The following is a 16907-nucleotide window of genomic DNA, read 5'->3' as shown; positions in this document are numbered from 1 at the left end:
TGCTGACATTGATTCTCAATTGACAACTTTAGTATTTTATAAAGAGATGAAATTTTTCAAAAATTACCCTAGATTATTTTCTACACTAAAGTATGCTCCTGTCTCCCCACCATTTATTTTTAAATTTTTATTCACCTGGTTATAGCCCAAAAGTATAAATTGCCATTTTATGTTTTGTTACATATTTTTATAATTAGCCTTATTAACTTCTAAAGATTAAAAAAGCATACCACTCATAGAAATATCCCCAATTGGGAAACCTCATCTTTATTTATGGAGCACATAAAGAGCCAGCAGAACTCTTTTTTTTTTTTAGACAGAGTTTCACTCTGTTGCCCATGTTGGAGTGCAGTGGCTTGAATAAGCTCACTGCATCCCTCAACTCTGGGCCCAGGCAATCCTCCTGCTTCACCCTCCTAAGTAGCTGGGACTACAGATACGCACCACTATGCCAGGCTAATTTTTTTAAATTTTTGTAGAGACAGTATCTTACTATGTTGCCCATGCTGGTCAACTCCTGAGCTCAAGCCATCCTACCACTTCAGCCTCCCAAGTGTTGGGATTTCAGATGTGATCCATTGCTCTGGGCTTTTCATTTTTATACCTGATATAGAAACTTTTTCTCTTTTTCGTTAAACATTTCTACCTTTTGATGACTCTATACTTTTTAAAAAACATTTCTTCCCTTTAAGTAAATAAATCTTTTAAAATGTGTGTGCGTGGATATGTGTGTATGTGATTCCTGTGTCCTTCATTGTGTCTGAACGTTGACAGCTGAGTTGTCGTCTTGTGGGTGTAGTATAGTATGTTCTTAAACATTTCAGGTGTTTTTGAATTTATCTGTGTTGTCCTTGAATCTTTTACGGAGATACCATTACTGCCGTCATGTAAGTTGTTATAGACGGGAGGCTGTTTTTGTGTCTTGTATATTTCTTTTCTTTAAGAAATTACAGATGTTTATAATTAGCTTCAAGCACTGCCTTAATAGCAGTTGGAAGATAACTACCTTCAGCCGACGTGGTCTTTCCCTTTACTTCAGGAGGAGAATTACTACCACTCTGGAAGAAAGGGCTTACTGTAGCAGTCAGATCACCAGAGTAGTGCTGAACACTTCCTGGCTTCATTTGAAAATTTGAGTAAGTGGACAAGAACTAGGAGTCAGAGGTTATTGGACTTCACTCTTCATTTTGTAACTCTTCCTCTCCAGAAGGGTGCTTCTGAATGGGCTGAGAAAACTGAAGAGAGCCAAATTGTGTTATCCAGGCAAATTAGAATTCTTAGCCTCTCAAATAAAGCAGATACCATGGAAAAGATTTCCATAGATTTGTGGATACAATTATCATATCTTAACTAGTTTAGCAGGGAATCTCTTGGAGAGACTTTGTCACATTATTTTCAAAATCCCAAATATTGAACATTTAATAGTGTGTACCACTAACTTTATTTTGGACCAGTAGAGTCCAAAATAGAGTAGAGTAACTAACCCCACTTAGAACCTTCCAGTATTATATAAAAATACTTTTTGAATAAGATTTTGAAATAAATTATGTCTTCCTCTGGTGGTGATCATTCCACTTTGTGGAGATTCAGGTTTTTTCTTTCAAGTGTAAAATTTATTCATCCCCACCACTCGCCCCTCTCTTTTTGTTGTTGTTGTCATTGTTATTTGTTGTTGAGACAAGGTCTTATTCTCTCGCCCAAGAGTGCAGTGGTGCAATCGTAGCTCACTGCAGCCTTGAACTCAGGCTCAAGCGATGCTTCCACCTCAGCCTCCCAAGTAGCTGGGATTATAGGCATGAGCCACTGCACCTTGCCTAATTCTTTTTTAAATTCAGGAACTTAAATTAGACTAATTTGATTTCTAGATCTTTCAGTTTGTCATCATTGCATCTCTTAAATTTGTAAACATATTAAGAAACAATAAATGCTACTATAATAGAAAATTAAATATAACATTAAAAGAAATCCTCAAATGTGAAGCCCAGGTAGGTTCTATTTGAGTCTTACCCTCTTTTTAACCAAAAATCTGTCAGTACAGCTAAAAGTACAGTATTAGCTAGAAGGTCTTCAGCCCTTAATTAAGCTAAAGTTGCTAAATTCTGATACAGGACTCAACTCATGATTTCTCTACTGATGTGATAGAACTCTACCTAGTAACTTTCCTAGTTACCTTGGATAGACACAAAGATTCTCAGCATAAGGTTAGTTTAGTAAAAGCTCATTCAGAAATATTTGTGTTTGTGTATGTGTATGCTGTAACAATAACATAGTTAGAAAACTAGTATATGTTATGAAAAATCCATTTTTTACTGGCCAAATATCCTGCGAAAGAATACTTTCACTTGCCAGATGAAACAATTGTCATGCCAAATTAGATTAGAGGCCTCTTTCACTCATCTGAAAACAAAATGTAATGCCATCTATTAAAGGAAGCACCCTGTTTTTTGGTGTTTTGTTTTTGTCAGTTAAGAATCTTTAGTTTAAAATGCAAATGAAATTAATATCCTAGTCACTTCTAATGATGATGCTAATGAATTGTAATGGTAATTTTTTGGTGCAAATCTATCACTGTAAAGAAGCCTACAGAAGCACTCTAAAGAAATACACATTTAGACATTTCTGTGATACTTAAAGTCTAAAGTAGTTTGAGTTAGAGATTTTATGAAGATACACTGTTGGAATACAGATATGGGAGATTGAACATTTCATATAAAGTTAATCTTTCTGGAATAAGTTGCCAAGAGAATAAAATATATGACTATATATATATATATATATATATATATATATATATATTTGAATTTTTGCTGGCTTTATTTGGTAGCATAGTTTATATGAATACAAAGAAAAGAATGCCATGTATTCATTGGTTCTACACGTTTTTGTCAAACTTCTCTTCATTATGTATTCAGACACTTGTAGATAGTAGAGTTACAGCCCTGAAGAGAGTATTCAAAATTCCCGCTCCTCTCACATGAGCTCCTCATGGTGTAGTGAGCTTTATTGTTCTGGTGATGGGGCATAAAACACATTCCACATTAGAGGCCAACCCTGTAATGCCAGATCTTCACAGTCTCATTCTTATTTGTGTTTAGCTGCTATATGCAAGGCTCTAAGGAACATTAGGAATTGAAGACACCTAAGATACGACCCATCTTCCATAGAGATAATGATCCCTAGGTATTAACATGAGCTTGAAGCATTGCAAGAGACATGATACAGTTTGTGAGATATCTAAATCCATATACCAATGAAGTGTTAAAATAAGCTCCCACTGAGTCTGTTGGAATATATATAGTTCTGCTGTGCTAACTCATTTTGTTAATAAAAATTATTTTGGCCGGGCGTGGTGGCTCAAGCCTGTAATCCCAGCACTTTGGGAGGCCGAAGTGGGCAGATCAAGGGGTCAAGAGATCAAGACCATCCTGGCCAACATGGTGAAACCCTGTCTACTAAAAATACAAAAATTAGCTGGGCGTGGTGGCACAAGCCTGTAGCCCCAGCTACTTGGGAGGCTGAGGCAGGAGAATCAGTTGAACCCAGGAGGTGGAGGTTGCAGTGAGCCAAGATTGTGTCACTGCACTCCAGCCTGGTGACAGAGTGAGACTCCATCTCAAAAATAAAATATATATAAATAAATAAATAATTACTTTGAGATACAGCCCAACCCTGTAGCTAAGGGCCTGGGTTCTGGAGCCAAGTAAACCTGAGTTCAATTCTAGCCTTTTTAATTTACTAGATTTATTTTTTATTATGCTTATTTGACCTCAGTGTCCAGGTTGCAAAATAGAGATAATTTTAGTACCTGTCTTGGTGGTGTTGCTACAATTAGAACAAATAAGGTGATGTATGTACAGCCATACCTCAGAGATATTGCAGGTTCAGTTCCAGACCACCACAATAAAGTGAATATGGCAACAACGCAAGTCACATGAATATAATTGTTCTTTGGTGCATATAAAAATTATGTTTGTAGTGTAAGTATGCAATAATATGTCTTTAAAGACAATATATATACCTTAATTTAAAAATACATAATTGCTAAAAAAAAAATCCTGACTATCATCTGAGCATTCATTGAGTCCCTCTTTTTGCATGCCTGATGTTGATGGTTGTTGACTGATCGGGATAGGACGATTGCTGAAGGTTGGGGTAGCTTTGGTAATATCTTAAGATGAAGTTTGCCATATTGATTGACTTCCTTTCATGAAAGATTTCTCTGTACCATGTGATGCTGTTTGATAACATTTTACCCACAATAGAACTTCTTTCAAAATTGGAGTCCATCCTCTCAAACCCTGCTGCTGCTTTATCCGTTATTTTTATGGAATAATATAAATTCTTTATTATAATTTAAACAATCATAGAATCTTCCCCAAGAATACATTTCATCTCAAGAAACTATTTTCTTTGCTCATCCATGAGAAGCAATTTCTCATTTGTTCAAGTTTTATAAGATTGTAACAATTCAGTTACAACTTCATGTTCCACTTCTAATCCCCTTACTATTCGCACCATATCTGCAATTACTTCCTCTCCTGAAGTCTTGAACCCTCAAAGTCATCCATGAGGATTGGAATCAACATTTTTCAAACTCCTATTGATATTCTGATTACCTCTTGTGAATCACAGATGTTTTTAATGGCATCTAGAATAGTGAATCATTTTTATAAGTGTTCGATTTACTTTGACCAGATCCATCAGAAGAATCTCTCCCCATGGCAGCTATAGCCTTACAAAATGTATTTCTTAAATAATAAGGCTTGAAAGTTGAAATTACTGTTTGATCCATGGGTGTCATAGAATGGATGGTTGTATTAGCAGGCATGAAAATGACATTAATCTTTCACATCTCCATCAGACCTCTTGAATGACTAGGTGCATAGCCAATGAGCAGTAATACTTTTCTGAGTGGTAGGTCTCAACAGTGGGCTTAAAATATTTAATGAACCATGCTGTAAAGAAATGTGCTGTCATCTGGGCTTTGTTGTTCCATTTATACAGTACAGGCAGAGTAGCTTTAGTGTAATTCCTAAGGACCCTAGGATTTTTTTTTTCTTTTTTTTTTTTTTTTGAGATGGAGTCTCACTCTGTCACCCAGTTGGAGTATAATGGCACAATCTTGGCATCTTGGCTCCCTGCAGCCTCTGCCCCCTGGGTTCAAGCGATTCTCCTGCCTCAGCCTCCTGAGTATCTGGGATTACAGGCGCCTACCACCACACCCAGCTAATTTTTGTATTTTTAGTATAGATGGGGTTTCACCATGTTGGCAGGCTGGTCATGAACTCCTGACCTCAGATGATCCACCCACCTTGGCTTCCCAAAGTGCTGGGGGATTACAGGCGTGAGTCACCACACCTGGCCTTTTTTTGTTTGTTTGTTTTAATTTAGAGTCTTGCTCTGTCACCCAGGCTGGAGTGCAGTGACATGGTCTTGGCTTACTGCAGCCTCAAACTCCCAGGCTTAATCAATTCTCCCACCTCAGCCTCTTGAGTAGCTGAGACTACAGGCATATGCTCCCACATGTGGCTATTTTTTTTTTTTGGAGAGACAGGATTTCAACATGTTGCCCAAAGCTAGTCTTGAACTCTTGTGGTCAAGCGATCTACCCACCTTGGCCTCCCAAAGTGCTGGAATTACACGTGTGAGCCACCGCACCTGGCCAGGACCCTAGGATTTTTGGAATGGAGCATTAGCTTCAACTTAAAGTCACCAGCTGCAGCAGGCATGGTGGCCCCCGCCTGTTGTCCTAGCTATTTGGGAGGCTGAGGCAAGAGGATCTCTTGAGCCCAGAAGTTCAAGTCCATGTTGGGCAACATAGCAAGACCATATCTTTAAAGAAAATAAAGTCACCAGCTGCACTAGCCCCTAACAAGAGAATCTGACTGTCTTTTGAAGCTTTAAAGCCGGGCATTGACTTCTCTCTAGCTATGAAAGTCCTGGATAGCATCTTCCATGAGAAGTTTGTCTCATCTATATTGAAAATCAGTTGTTTCGTGTAGCCACTGTCATCAGTGATCTTAGCTAGATCTTCTGGATAACTTGCTGCAGCTTCTCCATCAGCACTTGCTGCTTTACCTTGTGCTTTTATGTTATGGAGATGAATTTCTTTCCTTAAACCTCATGAACTAACCTCTGCTGGCTTCAACTTTTCTTCTGCAGCTTCCTCTCCTCTCTCAGCCTTCATATAATTGAAGAGAGTTAGGGCCTTGCTCTGGATTAGGCTTTGGCTTGAAGAAATGTGGCTGATTTGATCTTCTATCCAGACCACTAAATCCTTCTCCATATCAGCAATCAGGCTCTTTTGCTTTCTTATAATTTGTGTGTTCACTGGAGTAGCACTTGCATTTTACTTTCCTTCAGGAACTTTTCCTATGCATTCACACTTGGCTTTTTGGTATAAGAGGCCTAGCTTTCAGCCGACCTCAGCTTTTGACATACCTTTCTCACTAAGCTTGGTCGTTTCTAGCTTTTGATTTAAAGTGATGGACCTATAACTCTTCTTTTCACTTCCGCACTTAGAAGTCATTGTAGGGCTGTTAATTGGACTAATTTCAATATTGTTTTTTCTCAGGTAATAGGGAGGCTCAAGGAGAGGGAGAGGGTTTGGGAAACGTCCAGTCAGTGGGCAGTCAGAGCACACACATTTATAGATTAAGTTCACTCTCTGTGGGTGTAGTTTATGGCACCTCAAAAGGGACTATAAAATAGTGGTATCAAAGATCACTGATCACAGATCACCATACAGATAAAATAATGGTAAAAGTTTGAAATACTGTAAGAATTACCAAAATGTGATATAGAGACACGAAATGAGCATGTGCTGTTGACAAATGGTGCTTATAAACTTGCTTGATGCAGAGTTGCCATAAACCTTCAATTTATAAAAAACAGTATCTGGGAAATACAATAGGTGGAGTATAATAAAATTAGATATGCCAGTAATTATTAGCTTGGTGCCTAATAGTAACTCGTCATATTTTTATTATTCCAGATGAATACCAGTTTATGCAAGTTCTTAGTCATCATTATATAAATTATTTCATTTTTCTCCTCTTTGCCAAGATAAAAGAATCTATTCTATTTATTCTATTAACCTTGAAAGGAAAAAAAGAATATTTTTTCCTTTCGAGGTTATTAGAGTAGTTAAAATACCATGACAATTTTCCAATTTTCCACACACTTACTGGTAAGCAGTGGAAACAGTAAAACCTCAGTGATTTGAACTGCTCTGAAATATGCAGTATTTCAAAAGAAATGTTACTGCTGCTTTCAGGGATATATAGTATCATGAACCCATAAATGTTGATCCAGTAGAGGTTCTGCTGAACTGCTTTAGTGAGACTTTTGTTGCTGTGCACCTACATTACCCTTGATGCACCCACTCTAGCTCTTCTAGAATATATTAAGTAGGCTAATTGATGGTCTGCTGTTGTCAGTACACAAAACTATTCCGTGAGCATAGTTCTTTTCCTTCTCCAGGCTTTTGGTTGTACCAGTTGATGACAACAATTCATATCTCTTAAGATATAGTAGTTTCTTTCACTTGATTTTATGTCAGAGGTTACGCTCAACTTTCATGCCCTGTCTAAGCTGTCAATATAGCCTATATACCTATGGTTTTACTGACCCGTCAAGATAGCGTATTAGCATGGGAGAAGATGGAGGTATGCGGGATGAAATAAGTGCTGCTTGGTCTTCAGATTTGATGATATAATCAGTAAGATATTACTTTTTTAAAATCAACTTACCTCACAAGGTAAGCTACGTGTCACTTCTTTACTCTTGTTTACAATTAGTCTCATTCAAGAACATGAAATCATTAAGTTTTGAGGTAATAAATTTCTACGTATTTAATTATTTCTTGAATACTTTCTTTTTCCTGGCCATGGCACTCTAGTCTGAGGTTTGAAGTGAATTAGTAAAATATTCTTTATCCTGAAACATTCATCATATAACTCTAAGGAGGTTATACTTATTGACTGAGTTTTCTCTAAAGATGAGATTGTTTTGAACAATTTGTCTATTTACTTCTTAAATAGTTTTTAAATGGCAGTATTTGCCGTTTTACAATTAACTTCCTGAATTTTGGTTTTAGAAATGAGCTTAAATTTTGAGTAGAATCTATTCATAAATCCTTCTTCTTTCCCAGTCATCTCCTGAACACTCAATCAGTCTATAAAACCATTTATTTGTTATCTAGTATATTTACTTGCTTGGTAATACTCACTTTTATCTTTCATCTAGATGAATTTCATGTTTGATTGTTTTTGAGACATGAGTCTTGCTCTGTTGCCCAGACTGGAGTGCAATAGCACAGTCTCAGCTCACTGCAACCTCAGCCTCCCAGGTTCAAGTGATTCTCTCTGCCTCAGCCTCCCAAATAGCTAGGATTACAGGTGCCTGCCACCACACCTAGCTAATTTTTTGTATTTTTAGTAGAGACGGGGTTTTGCCATGTTGGCCAGGCTGGTCTCTAACTCCTGACCTCAGGCGATCTGCCTACCTCAGCCTCCCAAAGTGCTGGGATTACAGGCGTAAGCCACCATGCCCAGCCGAATTTCATGTTTTTAATCCCCCATTTTTGCTATATATTTTTTTAAAAATCTCATTCATAGCTTTATGCAGCACTTGTCTTCCAAATGAGTCAGATGCTGATTAGATTTTGTTTTTTTGTTTGCCGAACAACATGTTCTTGTCCTTTAACCAATTTTCTTAAATATGTTTCCCATTATTGATCACCACATTCTTTGGTTAGGCCTTAAAGGCTTTTATTTTAGTGATTTGTTCCTATTTTTAATCTTTTCCGTTTTGCATTATTTTTCAGAAGTATTTTTGTTATGGAATTCTGCTTCGTAACATTTGGATGACTTGAGGTGTTAGAAATGTCTCTGTTACCGTGACTCTGTCCTTCAAGTTTCACTTTCTTTGTGTTTCCAAATGTGTCATTAATTTGATTTGAATTTATGTCTAGTGAAGTATGATTTATGTACTCATCTTTTCTAAATGCAAAAGGACCTGTTTACCAATAACCATACATTTTAATTATGTATAGATTCTGACAATTGTATATAATGAATGCAGTTACCATTGTGTTTCTATGTTTATTTCTTTTAGTAAATTCTTAAACTATAATAGGTAATTTATATATACTTTTAAAGAATAAGGCAAAAAAATGTTTTTCCTTTAACATTAAAGTACATGAATGAGGTTAACATGTCTAAAGTCCTGGCACTGTTAATTCCGTTATATTTCAGCCAAATCTTGGTCTTTATATAAGGGCCCTACATGATAATTCCTAAACCCTGATTTTGCTAATTCTTTGGTTATTTTAAAGGCTGTCACAAATTATTTTGGTAGAACCATTTATACCTAGCATCTGTTTGGGATGGAGGAGGGTAGGATTTTGACACTAAGTTATTTGAACACTGTTGACCTGGAAAATATTAGCAGCCTGCCTCGGCAACTATCAGTGTCCAGGGATATCAAAGACATTTCTTGAGGTACCATGGGAAAGTATGACTGATACCACAAGGAGGAAACATCATGATGTGTTCGGTGTAGTGAAATGCACTGGAATTAGAAGTGAAGAATCCAGTTTTCCGAGTCCAGTTTTGCAACTAACCCCAAGCAAGTCACTTAGCTGTACTTTTACCTAATTACACAAGGTTGTGAAAATTTAGATTTAGAAGATTCATTAGACACTTACTGATCATCAGTTTCTTCATGTGTAAAAGGAAGAGCTTGGTTTGGATGAACAATGGGAGTTTTTCAGCTCTAAAATTCTGGGTTTTTTTCCTAAAAGAAATGATGTTTTGAGAAGTCTAAAGCTTCATATGTAGTACATTTATAAAGTCTGGCAGGAATTTGTGACTGAAACATGACATTTGTAGACTTTTTTGCAATGTGATGGAAGATGATAGTGGCTAATAAGCTATTATATGTTCTCTCCCATACTTCTGTGGATTCAGTTTGAAGGTTTTGGATTCTGTTTATGATGTTACTCCATATTTCCATGTTTGTAATGGAGACTGACCAGCAAGATTTTGCTGTGCAATGAGTTATCTTTGATGTTTATTCAAATACAGTCACCCTAATAACAAAGGATACAGTTGTTTATGTTTCAAAGCAGACTGCTGGGACCATAAAGCTCATTCATCTTTCAAGTGTTACATTTAAGGTTTTGGATGGAAAGCATTATATGAATTACTTTCTTTGGATATTTTAGCTTTTATTTATACCAGTGCTGTTGTGACTGTTGATACTGGTTTAACTGCTTGGCTTCAAGTTGGGTCTGAAAAGCAGAAAGTGATGAGAGGTAGGCTTAATTACGATGCCCAAACTTAGCATAATATAGAAATAAAAGCTAGGTACTTGGAATAAACCACAGATTTTACATTATTTGAAGGTTATGATCTATTAATGGTTCACGTAGGCTCTTGAATTCTGTTAGCAGTGATATTCTTGAGGAGGTCAACATTTGTATTCTTGATTTTTAAACTTGGCCACGTGGAATAAAAGAAAATGAACCTTTTTCAGCCAGTTTCTTTTCAGATATCAAAAAACTCAAACAGAATAAAAGAGTGTAAAAATTAAAATAAAAGGTAACTTCTACCTCTGCCGTTATGCTTCAAAACCCCAGAGATCAGTGCTAATAGATTGATGTACAACTTCCAGAAATGTCTTATGTACATACAAGTGTATGTATCTGTATGTGTTTCCTCTTTTCTTTCCATATACTCTGTTTCGTAATGTAATTTCTTTTTGTTTACTATATCTTGTACATTTCTCTATATCAGTATGCACAGATCTTCATTTTTCTTTTTAATGACTTCATAATGTTCCATTGTATGGCTGTACATGAATTTATTTAACCAATACCCTATTAATATTTAGATTGTATACTCAATACAGTATTGCTGTGAAGATTCTTATATGTATATTTTGGCATACTTTTGCATAAGATAAATTTTAGCAGTGGAATTGCAGACTCAAAGGGTATGTTTAATTGATTTGCATTTTCCTGATTTTGAATTACAGTGAATAGTTTCTCATGTTTATCAGTTGGATATTGTTTGTGTTTTTCTGAACTACCTGTTCATATTCTTCACACATTTTTCTACTTTACTCATTTTTTTCTATTGGTTTCTTCAAATTGCTAGAATTACCTATATATTGAAATTATATCTCTGTATTGACAAATATTTTCACAATTTGTCCTTTGATTTTTGTGTTATTTTGCTTTACTACTGTTTATTTGCTTATCATTTTGCCATTCAGTAGTGGTTAAGTTCTGTGTACTTAACATTTTTTTTTATGTTGTGTTTTATGGACTTTGTTATATTTTGGCCTTTCCTGCTTCGATTATTAAATGTTACTTTTTCTAGTGCTTTTATAGTCATTTTGTATACTTAAATTACTGATCCATCTACAATGTATTGGGTATAAGGAGTGAAAGATTCAGCTTTAGCCAGTGAGTTACCTAAAACACCATTTATTTGATAATGCATGTATTTACCTACTGATTCGAAGTGCTGTCTTGATTTAATGAATTTCCGTAATTGGATAGGATTTTGTAATGTCCTATATGCATAGTGGTCAGTTTCTGTAATCTGTATTCTTCCTTTGATATGTGTGCATATACTTTACCAGCATCAAACTGTTTCACTACTGCAACTTTATAAATTGTATTAATGTCTGCTAGAGTAGTTTTTATCATTCTTCTTACTGGATATTACTACATATTTTTCTTTTTAGTATAATTTTGACAAATCACTCTTACCTTTTACCCCATGCTTTAAAAACCACCATCTTGGGATCACGTGTGTGTGTGTGTGTGTGTGCATGCGCGTGTGCGTTTGCGCAGGCACATGCATGCATGTGTGTGTAAAAATTGGGAGTCAATAACATCTTTATTATCATAAATTTTTATATCCAAGAATAAGACATGGATTTCCATTTTCAAAATTTCTTTTACTCCCCTGAAGAGAGTGATATGGCTTTTATCACCTGTGTCCTGCCCATTATTTATTAAACTTATATGTAAATATTTATCTTTTTTATTTTGTAAACAGAATTTCTTTCTCTTCCATTTCCAAATTGATTACTGGGTTTTGTGGGTTTGGAGTTTCCAGATGTACGGTCATCTGCAAATAATTTCTACACATGATGCTTCTTCCTCTTAATAATTTATATTTCTTAAAACATAGTTCATTTCATCTAAGTGTTTAAAATTATTTGCATAATTTATAAATTATCTAATATGGTGGTCCTGTTATATCCACAGTTGCTTTCTGCAGTTTCAGTTACCCATGGCCAACCATGGTTTGAAAATATTAAATGGAAAATTTCAGAAATAAAGCTTCACATAACTTTTATTACAGTATAATTGTTCTATTTTATTATTGGTTATTGTTAATCTCTTACTGTGCCTAATTTATAAATTAACCTTTATCATAGGTCGTAGAATATATGTAGGGTTCAGTGCTATCTGTGGTTTCAGGCACCCACTGGAGGTTTAGGAATATATCCCCCTGCAGATAAGGGGGAACTACTGTAATTCTTATTGATTTTTTCCGAATCTGTAGTTAGGCCCCTTTTTCATTTCTAATACAAAGTATTTGCATTTATTTGCCCTACCTACTTCATTAAATAGTATTTTCTTCCTCAGTATTGTATAATTGTTGAAGTTAGAAACTTCTTCCATGCAGTTAATCTGTATGATTCATCCTGTTATTTTATTTTTTTAATTCTTTCTCAGATAAAAATGAAAACTATCAACTTTCTATACCAAGATTATCATGAAGTTACTTCATAGCTTTCTTCTAAGCTAAATAATTCTTGGTTTTTTGTACAGCTTCATGGAACACAGTTTTCTAAAACTTTTATATCCTTTTCTTGAAATTTCTTTATGATTTCTCACATTTTGGCTAAATTCATAGCATGCCTCTTCTTGAGGTCTCTTAGTCATAATTACATTGCTTGCCTTGCCTGTAAAAATAGTAGGCTAGCCTGCTGTATACTTTAGCTGAAGTAGCTCCATCCTCAGAGCAAATATTACTGAAAATAGAATTTAAAATAACTATTTTCTTCATCTGGTTATATTTACATTTTTTGAAGCAAATGATTGTTAACAGACAATGCATGGATAGACAGTGTTTCAGCAGTCTCGAAAATAAAGATTGTTCCAAAGGCTAAGTAAACTTTGGGGTCCCTGTTTGTCCAGAAACTCTCTGCTCCTTATTTTTTAATGAGTTGTGAGATTGACAAAGAAATGCATGTTTATAAGATCTATACGGAATTTCTAGGACAAGGCAGAAACTAATTAGTAATTCACGTTATGCATATGTTTAGATATGTGTTAGTATTTACTTGTGGGTTTTGTATAAATGTGATTAAATACTAATATACTTTCCAATATTCACTGTAATAAATACCTCATTAGATTGAACTTAAACTTTGTAAGATAACATTAGCTTCTAAAAGTCTAGCATTAAAGATTGGCATTGCTGCAACTGAGTAATCTTAAATAAAGTAGTACAAGTAGATGCTTTTAAAAAGGAAACAGCAATGATTTTGCAAATAATTAAATCAGTTTTCTGTATATTAATGGTTTGCCCCCATTGAGAAATGGTTTTTAGAGGATTATAAGGCATTGTTTGCATTACAATAGGAATATTATCAATTTTCTCATTGTCTCTCACTTCTTTCTTTTAGGTCATGGAAAATGGAAGATTTGCCAAATACAAATATTTTACCCATGTCATGATCAATAAAACAGATATGCTGATGATAACCAGACGGTAACTTGCTTTCTTTCTCTTATGTAATTTGATAAGGGGTTAACTGACGGCCACTCATGAGGTGAAGATTTGTTACTCACCTTTTGTTCTATATAGTCACACTGATTCTTGGCTCCTCTTGCTCCACAAGCCTAACTTCCTAAACATTACATAAATTTTATGCATAGCTTTGTGCATGCATACAGATAAACACAGTCATGCACAGACATAAATATTTTGGTTTTTGTCTCAACCAATTCAAATGGATGGAGAAATTCCATAAAGCTGTCCTCTTAAAAGTAAACTTTCTCCTCTCTGAAGAAGTGCACAATTTTAGGTTATCCCAGAAGTCAGCAGTCCTCTGGTGGCATCTGTTTGTTAGAATACATATAGATTCACATAAGTGGATATACTAGGAGAAGCAGATATAATTTTAGTTGGATACTACAGCAACTTCTTCAGACAGACAGTAGTGGGGTACATGCAAAAATACACAGTGGCATAGCCTAAGAGGGGCAAGTGTGCAGGAGTCGTTGTTGAACTAGGGAAGGAATGAACAAGTGCATTAGTAAGATGGCAGTCTCTGGGTGGTGGGGAGTGAAAATACAGCTAGTAGGGAGAAGTTATAGCTAACCAGAAAGGAGTTGTTAACCTATGGTTTTGTTCACTATTGAAAGGTAAAGTTATATAAGCATTGTGTTGGCTCAAGGTGACTACTAAGCACTCACTTTGATGTTTTAATCTCAGTTTCTGAAATATAGCCCTATTTTAATTTTTTGATTTAAAAGTAACACCAAGTGGAAAACTTTCACAAGACTTCATTCCGTCCCAGACACTAGTCACTCTGTTCCCTTCCAAGAGGCAGCCCATTTTTTGCTTGTTTCCTTTGTGTCCTTCTTGAAGTATTCTATGCCTCTGCAGGTAGACAGACACATGTTTTAATGCAGATGAAAGTCTCTTAGACATACCATCATGTACTTTTAATTTTTTTACTTGGGATCTATATTTTGAACATTATTACTTGTCAATGTAAGGAGATCTTAATTTATAAATTCCTAATATTCATTTAGAATTAAGTACTAATTTACATGTAACTTGTTTCTAGACTTTTGTAATTACAGACATTGCTTCAGCATCATTTTTGCTCATAGAAATTTTCCATCATGTTTTGGTAACTCACCTTCCCATTGACTAAAGGAAAGGTAACTAATCATCATTAAACAAGATCAGTTGCAAAGTTTGGTTCCACATCTTGCAACATTTTAAACATTATTTTTTTCCCAATGCAACGGACTTCCTTTAGATGAGGTCACAGTCCCTTGACAGAGTACGGGAAGTGAATTAGTTGTAGTTGAATAAAGCATGGTGGTTATACATGGGATTCCCTTTCCAAGTTTCAGGTTTGGGGATAAAGGATCTTTGGATCAGGACTGGGAGTACCTGCTACACTGGCCAGTCTGTCTGTGATTTTTCACATGGTTGGAGATGTCCTGGAGCACCACTAGGTTTGCTCCATCAGCTCCTGTAATCCAGGATTGGTAAAAGAGGAGAACAGGGACAGAAGATGGAAGTGAGAGAGAAAAATCCTGGCTAGCTTTCTCCTTTTCCATCCTAGCCTGGAGCCACGTTTCTTTAACTCAATCTACTAGACACCTCTGGTTGCACCTACAATTGATGTTTCAATCAGAAAGAAAAATTGAGAAGAAAGACATTTGAAGGAAGGATTAAATAGACTTCTTATAGACAGAAGGCATTTTCATTTCTTCAGTTTTTCTTCAAAATGGGAAAACAATTTATTTAAAAATTAGAATGATGCTTTTTGACGTCTTTCTCTAAAATAGGCAGTAATGGGACTTGATTTTACCTATGAAAATCCCAAGGCCTGCAGCATAATGATTCTGTTCAACATGGTTAGAAAAGCTTCTTTCTGATGTAGTTGGGAAGTATGTTACATGGAGCCTTAGTAATGAAAGTATTCTAACGTGTTAATTACATGAAAGTTCCTGCAAATATTGGCTGATAATTGGTTCTGTAAATGTATCCTGTTTCTTATGAATTGCCTTACGTATTTGATTTTATAAGTGCTTCAGTTTTCCTAATATAAATGTTATGCTATAAATTTCCCACTGAGCATTATGTTAGCTGCATCCCACAAATTCTGTGTTACATTTTCATTCTCATTCTGTTCAAAATACTTTCTAATTTCCTTTGAGATTCTTTGACCCCTGGATTATTTGGAAGTGTTATTTTTAAGCATTTGGAAATACTGTTGTTATCCTTTTGTTTTGGTTTCTAGTTTAGTTCTGTTATGGTCTGAGAACACACTTTATGGTTTCAGTTCTTTTAAATTCATTAAGGCTTTTTATGACCCAGAATATAGTCTCTGTTGATGAATATTGCATTTGCACTTGCGGTCATCTGCATCCTGTTGTTATCGGATATAAGTGCCTCAATTTTAAAGTGAATTCTTTTTGTTTTTGTTTCTGCAGTGGTGTATTGTTTGTAACAAAGGGAACATTTGGACAACTCACATGTGAGTGGCAGTATAGTTTTGATGAATTTACCAAAGAACCATTCATCGTTCATGGGAGAAGACTGCGTATTGAAGCAAAGGTATGTTGAATAGATTTAGTTTTTGAAAATTTGGAATTGAAAATAATGTTTTGAAATAGTCCTCTTTATTTGTGTAATGCTCTACCTCTTTTATAGATGTCAATTGTCTTGGTGTGGTTTTCCTTTATACCTGCTATCTTAGCCGGGCTTAAAGAAAAGAAAACTAGGCCAAGAAAAACTGTGCTTTCTGCGCTATTGCATTCACAATAACGTTCCTGGGCCCTCAATGTATATTCAGTGACTGAACCCCACTTCCCACATATGAAATAATGGTTAGTGGCTATTAGCCTGTACTCCAGTCCATAGGGCTTTCCTGGCTTTTTAAATATATTTTTCCCTTTCCAACATTAATACTTTCTTATCTCTTTGATTTCTTCTCCTTCCACCTTTTCATGAGACCTCGTATCTACAATTCTGCAATCATTCTCTTTTTTTTTTTTTTTGAGACAGAGTCTCACCCTGTCACACAGGCTGGAGTGCAGTGACGCTCTCGGATCACTGCAGCCTCCACCT

The 16907-nt window shown here is 35.5% G+C and overlaps 1 protein-coding gene across 3 annotated transcripts in view; it reads left to right on the top strand.

The window, feature by feature from the left end:
• Positions 1-16907, top strand: part of VPS13A (vacuolar protein sorting 13 homolog A) — a 226450-nt gene that overhangs the window by 194702 nt on the left and 14841 nt on the right. For all 3 annotated transcript variants that reach the window (XM_064361629.1, XM_064361630.1, XM_064361634.1), the window contains 2 exons: positions 13717-13802; positions 16271-16394. In XM_064361629.1, the coding sequence (XP_064217699.1) occupies positions 13717-13802; positions 16271-16394 (210 nt within the window). The remainder of the gene's footprint in view (positions 1-13716; positions 13803-16270; positions 16395-16907) is intronic.

This window comes from Aotus nancymaae, unplaced genomic scaffold, assembly GCF_030222135.1.
Source record: "Aotus nancymaae isolate 86718 unplaced genomic scaffold, 86718_ANA_hifiasm-v0.15.2.pri h1tg000041l, whole genome shotgun sequence".
Classification (NCBI taxonomy): Eukaryota; Metazoa; Chordata; class Mammalia; order Primates; family Aotidae; genus Aotus; species Aotus nancymaae.
This window is presented reverse-complemented; position numbering and strand designations above follow the sequence as displayed.